Source organism: Oratosquilla oratoria, chromosome 40 (genome assembly GCF_046742065.1).
Source record: "Oratosquilla oratoria isolate Oo_2021 chromosome 40, ASM4674206v1, whole genome shotgun sequence".
NCBI lineage: Eukaryota > Metazoa > Arthropoda > Malacostraca > Stomatopoda > Squillidae > Oratosquilla > Oratosquilla oratoria.
Window position 1 is genome coordinate 31,890,544 of NC_134816.1, and position 14,252 is coordinate 31,904,795.

General features: G+C 38.7%; 1 protein-coding gene across 1 annotated transcript; it reads right to left on the reverse strand.

Moving 5' to 3' along the window:
* Nucleotides 1-4,591: 4,591 nt before the first annotated feature.
* LOC143020525 (serine/threonine-protein kinase pim-2-like) lies at nucleotides 4,592-5,194 on the reverse strand. Its single transcript, XM_076176956.1, has one exon. The coding sequence runs from the start codon at nucleotides 5,192-5,194 to the stop codon at nucleotides 4,592-4,594; it is 603 nt and encodes a 200-aa protein (XP_076033071.1).
* Between the last annotated feature and the right edge of the window lie 9,058 nt (nucleotides 5,195-14,252).

The window sequence follows — 14,252 nt, forward strand, 5'->3', positions numbered from 1 at the left end:
GAGCCCTGAAGAAACACGACGAGAACAACCCTCAGACTCTACTAACCAGCCAATACCAGACTAGCTCAACAGGAACATCAGATCACGAATAAGATCCTCGCTGCCTGATACTTTTTGAAGCAAATTATATATCGCAGCCATGAGACTGGGAATAAAAGAGCACGGGAGAGACCTACAGATTATGCTGACACAGAAAAGGCGAGTTTACCCAAGAGCAAAGCCGGATGACATTCTAGACATCTGCCTTTGCCAACCCCAGAGGGAGTATACACACACACACACACACACACACACATATATATATATATATATATATATAATATATATATATATATATATATATATATATATATATATATATATATATATATATATATACACGTATTAAAAACTACCACATTTCGTTCGCGTAGAACTTCTTCTCTGAAGAAGTTCTACGCGAACGAAACGTTAGAGTGTTTAGGGTTCCGAGCCTTCCCCTGTGTTTATGTTCTCCACCCTTTAAAATAATTTGTCTAAAATACTTATCAATATGTATATATGTATATATATATATATATATATATATATATATATATATATATATATATATACACGTATTAAAAACTACCACATTTGTCGATCACGTGAAAACCACAGTTGGAGCGAAAAAGACTGGAGACTGGGAATCTGTATATATCGATTGCAAACTGCAATCCTCTTCAGTAGATACAAAGTATAGAAGAGTGAGTGCTACTTAAGGGGAACAGTGGGAGAGGGCCCTACCCTAGGCTCACTCAGTATGTGGGGTCAGGAGGCAAATGTCTTTTGACTAAGCTAACCATGTAGTAAGCGCTGAAACTATCAGTTGTTTTAAGAAACGATTAGACAACTTTATGGATGGGGATGACAGGTGGTGATGGATACGGAGCTGCCTAGTGTAGGCCTTATGGTCTCTTGCAGTCTCCCTCATTCTTATGTTCTTATGATGAAAAGTCCTGAGATTATGTCCGTGGAACATTGCCCCTTCGAAATGTTCATATTGGGTTGATATTCAATGATAGTTGATTCAACCATTTTTCTCCTGAACTCACATTTAGGCTTATAAATGAGCTCAGCTTTGTCCCAATCTAAACAATGATTTTTACACGTTGGAACACCGCTGAACTTTCTTTTCCATACTTGATGGACCGTTTGCGTTCATTCATCCTAGTACAAACAGGAACCGTGGGACTACATTCTTAAATTGTCTGAATACATAAGAACATACGTTATTTAGTGAAGACGAAAATATGTAATCTTCTCACTGGTAATCAAGGATCCGAATCAACTGACAATGAGGCAGATGTTTTGAATAATAGAAATCAAGGACGAAGAATAGATGGTGCATAGGTCTTCGTACTTAAAAATGGCTTAGATTGTTGCCATTTCTATGTTCCAAAAGGAGACAGAGTTACTCTAGAAACAATTACCCAAAGAGAAGTGCAAGCAGGCACTATCATCCACTCAGATGATTGGCCGCCATATTCGAATCTGAATAGTTATTACAACCATGCCATCGTCAACCACCAGTGAAGCCATGTTAATAGTCAAGATGGAACACATACGCAGAACACCGGATGGTCGTGGCTAGAAGCTGAAATTAGTATTAAAAAAAAAAAAAAAAAGTGTTCCATTACAAATATTTCAGTCTCATTTAGATTTCATTTGTTGGAAGATTTATTATCAAATGAACAAAATATCTTTATTGCAATTTAGAATATCAGTGCTGTTTACAAATAGTCATAATATTCATGTTTCTAGTATGAAGTGAGAATCAGTTTATTTTTTATGTTTAACTCACTCCTCTAATTATAACTGCAAATCTAAAAGAATATTTTTAATATAGATCACAAGCTAGTCTAGATTTAAGTTGCTGTAGATGAGAGCAAAAAAAATACACAGTTAATTTATTTTAATGTTCAATTCACTCCTCTAATTATAATTGCAAATTTGTAACAATATTTTGAATGTAGATCATAAGCTAGTCTAGATTTAAGTTGTCGTAGATCACATACTAGACTGGCATCCTTTTTTCTTTGTCCCTGGGTTCGGTAGCAAAATATTCTTGCTTACAAAAGCGATTTTTTTTATGGAGTGGCTCTTTTTCTCTCTCGTATTTGTCAAGGGGTCATTGTTGTTGAGGCTCGATTTCCTACTTTGCCAAGAATCCGTCATTTGAAGATTATTCTGTACAGTCAAATCGAATCGTCGGATTAAATTCATCGTTTACCCCTTTTTTTCTAACGTTCAAAAATGTTTTATTAATCCTTTAATCAATTTCATCATTTAATTATTTTCATCAGTTTCTGTAGGTATTCATTTTCATCATGCTTTTTTTCTACCTTTCGATCTTTGAGTTCGAGCTATTGAAACATGTTGGTCACCTCGTCCTTGGAGCGAGGAGCAAGAAAGCAGAAGGTCCGACGGAACATAAGAATGAAGGAGACTGCAAGAGACCATGAGGCCTACACTAGGCAGTTCCATGTCCATTACCACCTGTCATCCCCATCCATAAAGTTGTCTAACCGTTTCTTAAAACAACTGATAGTTTCAGCGCTCACTACATGGTAACTAAGTCTGTTCCATTCATTGACCACCCTATTAGTAAATCAATTCTTACCTATTTCCTTCTTAAATCTAAATTTATCCATTACTGCGAGTCCTGCCCTGTTGTTTTAATATGATGACTTTGTTTGCGTCACCCTTGTTAAAGCCTTCGATCCACTTAAACACCTCTATTAGATCACCCCACACTCTGCGTCTTTCCAGAGAGTGCCTGAGCCTATCTTCGTAAGGTAAATTTCTGAGTCCATGTATAATTTTGGTCATTCTCCTCTGTACTGATTCTGTTGACGTGGGACCATCAACCTATAGGTCAAGTATTTGGACCTTCTACCGAGTATGAAACCTGTCCGTACGAGAGTAAGCCAAAGATCCATCAAACCCGAGCAGCCCACGGAAGGCCAACGCTCCAACCTCCGACCGGCCAGGAAGATGACGTCATATCGGTGGCAGCCGAACGATCAAACCAGAGAGTGTCTTTTCCTTAGGGCTTCGTTTCCCAACAATTCCAACTTCCATAGGCACCTTTCCCTTGTCTTACGAGACTTGTATATCTGGTACGGCGACCACAAAGTGATTTGATTTATTTGACAGTAAACCACACTCAGTTAAGTCTTCAGCTTTTCAATTCAAATCATCAGTTGATGTTTTTTTTTCGATAATTTTGTTTATCTACAAAGCTGTTTTATTCATCTGAGGGAAGCATCTCTTTAGGTCAAGCCTTTGACTATGTTTTAAATTTCGTATATCTATTCTTTATGCCGCCAGTTGATTTTATTCAGCTGAGGGGAGAATATTCTGTTCCTGTATATGGCTCTTTAAGACGAGTTCATTCACTGACCCTTTTCACTATTCCATGCCCTTTTCTGTTTGTTGTTGTTTTTTCCATAAACCTAAAGGATACTTTCTATGTTCTCTTGCTCTTCATATTCATTATGTCTTTCCTCTCTTTATGGCTCTTTCTGATTAATTCTTCTTTCAGCTCTGTCGTTATGATGACATAAAGAGCGAATTTGCTCTCAGGCTCATTTTGGTATTTTCTTAGATATTATATGGGTCTTTTCCATCACTGGTAATCCGTATATCCATGCCCTTTTCCTGTAACTATGCATGGCTCCTTCAGACGAACTCTTCCATCTTCGTCATTATTATGATTAAGGAGGGACTTCTCTTTTTCTTGTGTGGACATTTTCCATCTTTGTGGCTACCCAACCTCTATTGGACTTTTTCCTTTATCCATGGATTCGGTAGCAGAAGGCTCTTGCTTACAAAAGCGATTTTACTCTTGATGGAACGTCTCCTTTTCTCTCTTATATTTGACAAGAAGCCATTGTTGTTGACGCCAGTCTTGCACGACAGGCGAAGAGCAGAACAGATTGGAGCTCGATTTTCTACTTTGTCAAGAATCCGTCATTTGAGGATTATTCTTGATGTCAAATCGAATCTTCGGAGAAAATTCATCGTTTACCTCTTCTTCTTTTTAACGTTCAAAAACGCTTCATTGCTTCCTTAGATATTTCAGTTAATTTGATTAGTTTCTGTAGTTGCCCATTTTCATTGTGCTTTTTCTTTCTAACTTTCTTTGAATTCGAGCCAGTGAAACGTGTTGGTTACTTGGTCCTAAGGGCGAGGACCAAGAAAGCAGATGGTCCGACGGTTATTCCTCCAGAGCCGAGAAAGCTTCTTCCTGGACATCTTTCCTCACGCCGTGCTATCGCCAATTTTAGCATCTAAAACTTGATGAGGGCTTTGTGGGCTTCATGTTTGGCAGCAGTCTTGATCAATCACGTTTCTGCTGCTTTTGTGTTACTGGAGTCGTTTCTTTGTCGTTTGCTTCAGATTGACCTTGTTTATTCTTCTTCTTTTTCGGGGTCCGGGGCTTCTGTTTCATTTTGCGTTTCTTGAGACGCAGTTTCCTGAAGACTTCTGGTGGAAATAACTTAGGATCGGGCGGCTCAAGCCTGTCCCCGTCCTTCGAGCGGCCAAGTCCCCTTAACCAAGGGTGGGATTAGATCCCGTGAAGTGTGGGCCGCTCCCATGGATCCATAACGAAACATTTCATTATCAAGTCGCGGCACTGATGGGGGAGGTCTTCAGGGAAGGGCGGGTGAGCCTTCTCGATCTCGCCTTCGTCGTAGAAGGGATCGTCTTGGCACACCAGGTAATATAACAGCGTCCCGAGACTCCACACAGTTGCCGGGACATGTAGGAATTCTCCATCGGCGAGGTATTCGGGTGGCCAGTAAATAGTCGTCCCACCCGTATGCCTTCCCTGATAGCCTTTAATTGTCTCCCCACATCCGAAGTCGATTAGCTTTATTCTATACTCCCCTGAGACTGGTTCTTGATACAGCAAGACGTTCTCTGGTTTTATATCCTTGTGAGAAACGCCTGCGTTAAGACATCGTTGGACTGTTTTTACTATGTCGATAAAGAGCCGTTTGATGTCCTTAATGGGGAGTTTGCCGGACTTTTCCATATAATCATATAATGAGGTCGCCTTAGGTACCAGCTCCATTACCATATAAAACTTGCCTTCGGAAATGAAACATTCGTACAGTTTTATTACCCCGGGAACTGTCTGGACCTTATGTAGAAGAGAGGCCTCCATTGGCACTCTCATTCCATCGCGTCGCCCCCCACGTGTCGACGCGGGAGAGGGGGACTTCCTTTATTGCTACCTGGGTGCCATCGGCGAGGTTCTTCGCCAGCTAGACACACCTGAAAGCGATCTCTCCAGTGGGTGTTCTCGCTGTTCATCCCTCTACAAAGGTCTCCGGCCATGGCGGTCCAGACGACCGATCACGTGACCTAAGGTCACATCACACATGGGGTCACTCGGCGGACTCTTGTTTTCGTTCTTCGGTGAGTACGGAATGCAAATTCCTGTGCAAACCGAACGTATCTGTCGATGTCAACGTGGGTGTTTTCATGTGTAGGAGGAAGTTCTTTTAGTATTTCTTCGGTGATAACCACCGTTTCTGTTCTCAGGGACAACATAGCGCCGAAGAAGTTGATTACGGAGGTGATAAAGAAAAACTTTGTGGAGGACGTCAAGAAGGAGCAATGATCGATGTTGAACGTGATCACTTTGATCCACCTCAACTCAAAGAATAAAAAAAAAAAAAAAAAAAAAAAAAGTGACCTCCCCAACTCCTCGGTGGTGATACTGTCCCCATGGATAGAAACGCTGGTTATCACCGGCGAAGAACAATGTTTCTGTTGCGACCATTATTATCACTATTACCATTCGCACCATCACTATTGCAATTACTACAATCACCTGTCCTGACGCCAACAGTATTACCACCACCAACAAAGCACATGTTCTTCCTTTCTACTCATTGACGACTGATCAAGATAATTGTCGTCACGTGAGGCCAGACGACTTTATTCGGCAAGGGATTGACCCAAAGTGGGCTCATTCTTTTTTCTTCTTCTTTTTCTTCGCCGTTTTTTATATTAGTAACATTTTCGTAATAACTGCCATCAAGCGATATTATTGTCTAAGAAAATATTTAACGGAAGGGACAAGGCACTAACGCTAACGACAGAAAGTCACAAGGTCATGGAAACTCTTTAGAAAGGATAACATGTCTGACTACAGGATGTCAAAGAACATAGCCCATTCCACAGGAATGCAGAAACTTCTGGAACAGGTTCAAAGGTAATGACGCATCCCTTTTCCTCCTGTATATTACAGTAACATAAACGTAATTACGTAAGTTGCACGTTTGCGCACAAACACAAACACGTGAACATGCACGTGCGCACACACGAATACACACACACAAACATCCACATACAAATTTCAATCAATCAATCAATCATCCTGAGTCCACTGCTGAACAAAGGCCTCTTTGATAGCATTCCATGACATACACAATTCCACCAATCTCTGCCATGTCACTTCTGCAAAGTTCTCAATCTTTTTTTTTTTTTATGCCTTTGTTTTTTGGCTACCTCCCTTGTAAAGAAAAAAAAAACTTTGTCCACTCCCACCCATTCCATCCCCTACATACACCACTCCCATTCACTCCCTCTCTCCCTCTTATCTTGGCTCCTCCTGGATGACGGGTCATCCCTGCATCTCGCCCACTGCCCTGGGTCAGAAGCAGTGTTGCAAGACACAACACTGTGTCATGATTGAGGAAAAAATGAGAGGTGTTAATAAGTATTTTCTCTTAGTATTCACAAAATAGAGGTTAGATTTAGTAACTGATTGCAAACTCATCTTCAGTGGGGAAGAACGGGATAGACTAACTAGCATCAGCATTAGCAAGGAAAAGTAGTCAAACTTACAAAATCTCAGGGTCTTGACAAGATTTTTCCAAGAGTACTAAAAGAATGCATATTTGAAATATGTGTGCAGTTCACAAAGTATTTAGTAAGTCACATGACACTGGATTTGTGCCTATCTCTTGGGAGCAGGCAAATGTTGCTCCTGTGTTTAAAAACTGTAACAAATCTTCTAAGCACAACTACAGACCAATCAGTTTGACATCAGTTAGAGGTAAAATGCTGGAGTCATTAATAGCAAATAGTATTACTGAATGCAAGGCACAATCTGATTTGTGACTCACAATATGGATCCACCAAGGGTTGATTGTGCATAACTAATCATTTATTTATTTACAGGAGGTGCCAAGATGAGAGGGAGGGTAGAGGGTGGAAGGGAGTGGAGTGTATTAGGGATGGAATAGGTAGGAATGGTTTTTACGCCTTTGTTTTTTGGTTACCTCCCTTGTAAGGGGGAAAAAAGCCTTAGGTATATGTATGTACAGTGATGTCTACAAGGCAGTAGATAACAATGATATTTACAATATTATATACAGTACCTCAACATTAGCAAAACGTTCAATAAGGTGCCCAATAAGAAACTACTAACTAAAATCAAAGCCCATAGCATAAGAGGAAAAGTATTTGAATGTATTAGAGCATGAGTCAGTGACAGAAAACAGTGGCTCATAATTAATGGTGTAAAATCCAAATAGGGCAGTGTTACTAGTGAAGTTCCTCTCAGCTCAGTTTTGGGTCTCTTATTGTTCATTACATACATTAACAACTTGGACAATGGAATTAATATCGATGTTTGTAAGTTTGTGGATGACAGGCTAGGCACCATAATTTACATCTTCTGGAGAGTGCAAGGTAATCTAATAGAGGTACTGTATTCAATATATCAATCGCTTTATCAAGAGTGATGCAAACATGTAACACAGGGCAGGACTCGTAGTAATGGATTCAAACTGGATATATTTAAATTTAAGTAAGAAACAGGCAAGAACTGGTTTACCAACAGAGTGGTTAACAAATAGAATAGATTTAGTAACAATATAATAAGCACTGAAACAATTGGTTGTTTTACAAGATAACTTTATGAATAGGGATGAAGGGTAGTAAGGGTCATGGAACTACCTAGTTTAGGCCTTATGGTCTCTTGCAGTCTCCTCCATTCTTAGGTTCTTACCATCTCCTGTTACTGCTGAAGAAGTGCTGTACAAGAGATAGCGTTGATTGGCAGGCTAAAAATTCACCCCATTCAATCATACTTCACTCTTTCAATAGGTGTATTTATGTACAGTATTAAAGGTAAATAAAAATGGTTTATTAGTGCATTATTAGTTTCACTGCCATTGAGCTTCAGGTAACACTTTATTTTTCTCAATGTTTTTAAGAATTTTTGGTATAATGATGGCAAATTAGGATGTTTATGAGCATAGCACCTTCTGTATCTTTTCCATAGATTATTAAGTTCTGCTCTTTGAGAGCTTTGGCAGTTCCTTACCAACTGTTGCTGCTGCTAAACTGCTGGATGAGATGAAGCATCAATTGGTAGGCCAGCAAAGCTTCACCCTTCTCTATTATTTTTCAAACCCTTCAACAAATTTATGTAGTGTATACAGGGATTTCTTGATTCATATAAGGGATACATTCCTGAGGGAATCGCATAAAGTAAAAATTGCATAAAGTGAAGTTAAGTTTTACTATTGCTTACTGATTTTTTACATTGTGTTATTCTAAATAATCTGTAATATAAAAAAATGACTAGGTTCTTATTACCTTATGTTATTCCGAAATCACATATTCTAAACATGCATAAATCGAGAAATCCCTGTATAGATGCTGAAGGTAAACAAAAAACAATCTACTAGTGCATTATCTGTTTCATTGTCATTATGTTTATATATATAAATACAGTAAGTCCTCATTACACAGTACATATGCGTTCCTGAAAACCTTACCGCAAATTGAAACTACCATATACTGAACCCATTATAACATGTAATAATAGGATATGGCAGACATACCTTCTCCCTGCTCTTTCCTATTCAAAATATCTAGCGAATACCGTATCTGTGAATTTATCAGATAAAGAATTACCATATAAGGAGGACTCACTGTATGTATATATATCAGATAAAGAATATATATATAAGGAGGACTCACTGTATATATATACATATATATATATATATATTTAGAGACATTGGGACAAATTATGGGAAAGGTGGAGGGGGAAACACGGGTCTTTATCTGATTATCGAGTTTATTCCTGACCGGTTTCGCTTACAATAGCTTCTTCTGAAGAAGCTATTGTAAGCGAAACCGGTCAGGAATAAACTCGATAATCAGATAAAGACCCGTGTTTCCCCCTCCACCTTTCCCATATATATATATATATATATATATATATATTTATATAAATATATATATATATATATATATATATATATATATATGTATATACATACCAAGGGCTTTTCCTCCTTACAAGGGAAACAGCCAAGTCAAAAGGCACATATCCACTCCCACCCATTCCACTCCCCTCCACCTCCTTTTCCTCCATTTCATCTTAGCTTCTCATGGATGACGGGTCATCCCTGTATCCTGCCCACTGTCCTGGGTCAGAAGTAATGTAGTAAGACATAGTACATATACAGCAAGACTGCTTCATTTAATAGGCAACCCCCTTCTTTGTCCCCTCATGTAGAAAAAGAGAAAATGGAGAGAATCCCTTTGGGCTGCATCAAAATATCCTATCCTATCCACCATCCTCCCTTCCTTGCATCACAGTATCACCTATACACAGCCATTCTCCACTCTTCTCTATTTCCCTACATTCTCCCTTCTTTGCTCAACAGACATTCCCCTCTTGCTCAACACCCCTTTCATCCCATCCATCCATCTCATCCTTGGTCATCCCCTCAAGTTCACCCTATCCACCTCTGCCTTCCCTACTTCTTTTACTAATCTTTCTTCATTCATTCTATCCATGAACACATGGTAAAAATACCAGATGGTCCAATGCTCATGAATATAATTCCTAATTTGCCATCATTATACCAATAACACTTAACAATATTGATAACAATAAAATGTTACCATAAACAATCACATTAAGTGATTATGTTTATGATAACATTTTAATCTTATCAATGTTGTTAAGTTTTTTTTTGGTATAATGATGGCAAATTCGGAATGGCGTTCATGAGTATTGGACCACCTGGTATTTTTATCATTTGTTCATGGATAGAATGAATGAAGAAAGATTAGTAAAAGAAGTAGGGAAGGCAGAGGTTATTACTGGGTTTTGAACATCACGAGACAGGTTAGATTTACTCTACTGATGGATCGGCACTGCAATAGTAATCCTGCTCAGTATGAGAAGAATCGCAGGTTGAGTTCTGCCATTGTATTTTTGACTATCATGAGGCTATATTGGCATCAATTAGACATGATAGCAAAGAGTTAAATGTATACATGCACAGAGATTGATACAAACATGAACATGTATACCAGAGCTGCAGCTGATTTACCTCCATATATTGTGCTGATAGACTGATTAAATTATACATATATATTCTGAAAGGCCATTTCCCTCTTATAAAGTGGTGTGTGGATGGTCACTGGAGGCAACCATGACCCTACCTATCAAATACAGTACAGTAAGATCCTGTAAGCAGTGTACACTCCCAGACTGGCCCTCAGAGGTCTCGGGTTCAATTCCCAGCATTACCAGCTTTTCAGTGATGTTCCCTATCCAATAAGTGTATAGTCTATGAAATCATACATACACTGCAATCATTATTAATTTTTCCTCATACATCCGATTATAATTGTTCAACTTAGGGTTGTGTATGATATATATAACCAAGGTACTGTGTAACAATAAACCTTTAGTTTGGTCATTAATATGTCGAAGACAGATACTTCAATAACTTTCTTCTCACAACAGATTGATTGATTTGTGATTAACTGGCTGTTTTTAACCATACTCAATACAAATCCTGGAAAAAAAATACTGTACATAATTCGAGTGCAAGGAAAAATAAAAGTATGAAAAAGCAACTATGTAAAATGTATTTTCAATAGAATATAGATATAAAAATCAGTAAGATCCTTACATAGTGGTCATGTCAATAAATGTAATATCAACACAGCCTTCCAATTTCAAAAATACAATTGGAAAAGTATCACATCCAATATGTTTAATTAAAACAATATTAATTATCCAATTAAACAAAATATTAATGAAAACTAATCCTGATTACACAGCTACTGTCTTACCAAACTAAAGACCTTGAGCAAGTTACTGGAATGCTACCAGATAATCATTTTATTACAACAATTTTAATCCGGTAATTATTTTCACAAGACTTTAACATCTACCTGTCCCTCAATCTGTTACCAACTGTAACTCATACTCAAAAAGTAAATTAATAAATACATTGTCAATGACTATTTCTTGTTTCCTTTTATGCAAGACAAATGCACAAACCAAGTGGATAATGACAGATTTATAGAAAAATTCCACCAAGTAGAGGTATTCCTACAGTCGTAACCTCATTTTGTAAATGCAACTCAACATATTTCATCACCCATGGAAAGGACTAAGCAACAAATAACTTGGTCCTTGAAAGGACAACTATCCTTTTTACATGATTTATTTGCATTATAACCATTTACAATAAATCATCTAAAATTGCACCCCAGTAAACTTGGCTTCATATTCAATTAAAATCAGACCATGGCAAGAAGTGACATGAGGTAAATTGACTAGAAATAGCATTATTTGGCACATAAAATTTCTGTCTATGTATCTTGCGAATTCATCCTTTTCAATGCAAGAGTCCAATAGTTTGTTTCATCTGTTACTGGCAGGAAGATCTATTCAGAAACTTGTACATTTAAAGGACTAAAGAATTAATTTTATCTTGATCTACCTGATTTCTTTCCCTGATAAGCAACTCAAGCTTTATTCTTCCAGCTGCAAAATGACTAAGACCAAAAGCAAACCCACACACTCAAAGGAATAACTAAGTTAACACTTCTGTTATAAATGCAAACTTGTATCTTTTGTTCCATTACCTGTCAAACTATTTTTATCAGCTAAGGGAATCATTGCAGACATTTCTTCGAGCTCTACAGATGGAAAACCCACACTTCCATAGTTGACAGCAATGGTTCTTCAGCTGTCCCAAAGATCTCTCTGTTAAGAAACTTAGACTGTTGTTTGTGTTGTATTAATGTAGGTCTTGTTTCTGTCACTGATTACTGGAGGAAAGAGGGGAGCAGTTACATACATATACCAAAGGCTCTTTCCCCCTACACAGGGGGTAGCCAAAAAGAAAAAGGCATAGAAACTACTCCCACCCATTCCATTTCCCATACACTCCACTCCACTCCCCTCCACCCTCCTCCCTCCCTCCCATCTCGGCACCTCTGGGATGACAGATCATCCCTGCATCCTGTCCACTGCCCTGGGTCAGAAGCAGTGTCACAAGATACAGCACATCCACAGCAAAGCCGCTTCATAAATTCGGCGACCCCCCCTCTCCGTCCCCCCATGCAGAAAAGGAGAAGACGGGGAGAAATCCCTTCGGGCTGCGTCAAAATTTTTCTCATACATACTTCCTCACCCCCCATCCCCTACCCACTCCCCCTCATGCATCACAGCATCATCTATACACAACCTCTCTCCATTCACCCCTATTAATGACTGATAATTCTCCGTATGTGAAAAAGTGGGGGAGGGGGGAATAATCAAAACTGATTATGAGAGATCTTAGGCCAATTCAAGAGACCAAGTGCCAATTCCATGGAAGTAGGAGATGTTGATGGGTTTTGAGTATGGCTGTGAGAATGTGATTCTATGTATTGTCTCTCTCACAAGACCACCACTAACAGGTACTGTTCCCTCAAGAGAGGAAGAGCAAGCCCATATACTTTGAGTTTATGATTGCATGTGACAGTAATGGCAACTGGGGCCAATGACAAGTTCTTAAAAATATGCTTTTACTACAAAATTTTCCTGACGCTACACAGCTCAAACCATCTCCACTCCTGACCTCTCATCCATGTAATAACACTCTAAGCTGCTTGGCCACCAAGCATCTCAAACTTAAAATAATAGGTTACGAGAACTGAGCAAAAGTAAAACATAAGATGTTTAGAAGAACTCCTACAGATTATATACAGTGGGGGACAAAAACTTAGGTGCCAGAGTAAAAATAATAAATTTCTTCAAATAACCTACATTATCAGCTGTCTAGTACTTTGTTGGACACCTCTTTCTCTTGATACATTCTTGGAGATGTTTAGGGACAGATGCTGCAAGATTTTGAAGCCACACAGGGTCCATATTCTTCCAAATATCCTTGATGACTACCTCCAGCTTGGGGATTGATGAAGTGTCGCGCTCATGTAACTTATCTTTCATGAGCGCCCAGAGGTTCTCAATTGGGTTTAAATCAGGTGAATTACCTGGCCAATCTTTTATATACTCCACATCACAGAATGCAAACCATTCTTTAATGAGTTTAGCAGTGTGGCATGGTGCACCATCCTGCATGAAAACATATGTTTTGCACTGAATAAAACAGTCCTCCAAATGGTTATCAAATAGCTCAAAATATCGGTCTGCATTCAGTTACATTTTTTGGTAGTTTCACTAATGATCCCACACCATGGTAGCCAAAAGCACCCCAAACCATCAGTGAATCAGGATGTTTTACTTTACCATGTGTGAAATTTGGGTCCAAAGAATCACTGCCAGGACGATGGTACACTGATGGTTTGGGGTGCTTTTGGCTACCATGGTGTGGGATCATTAGCAATACTACCAAAAAATGTAACTCTGAATGTAGACCGATATTTTGAGCTATTTAATAACCATTTGGAGGACTGTTTTATTCTTCATGCGGGATGGTGCACCATGCTACACCGCTAAACTCATTAAAGAATGGTTTGCATTCTACGATGTGGAGTGTATAAAAGATTGGCCAGGTAATTCACCCAATTGAGAACCTCTGGGCACTCACAAATGATAAGTTACATGAGCGCGACACTTCATCAATCCCCAAGCTGGAGGTAGCCATCAAGGATATTTGTGTGGCTTCAAAATCTTGCAGCATCTGTCCCTAAACATCTCCGAGAATGTATCAAGAGAAAGGGATGTCCAACAAAGTACTAGAGCTAGTAAGTACCTGATAATGTAGGTTATTTGAGGAAATTTATTATTTTTACACTGGTGCCTAAGTTTTTGCCCCCCACTGTACATTTAACTCTTGAGTTATGCGAGTTTTACAAGTTTTTAACACGAGTTAAAATTAATGTATATTTATTTGAGATACATATCTTTTTCAACTTAATGTGGTTTAGGCTAG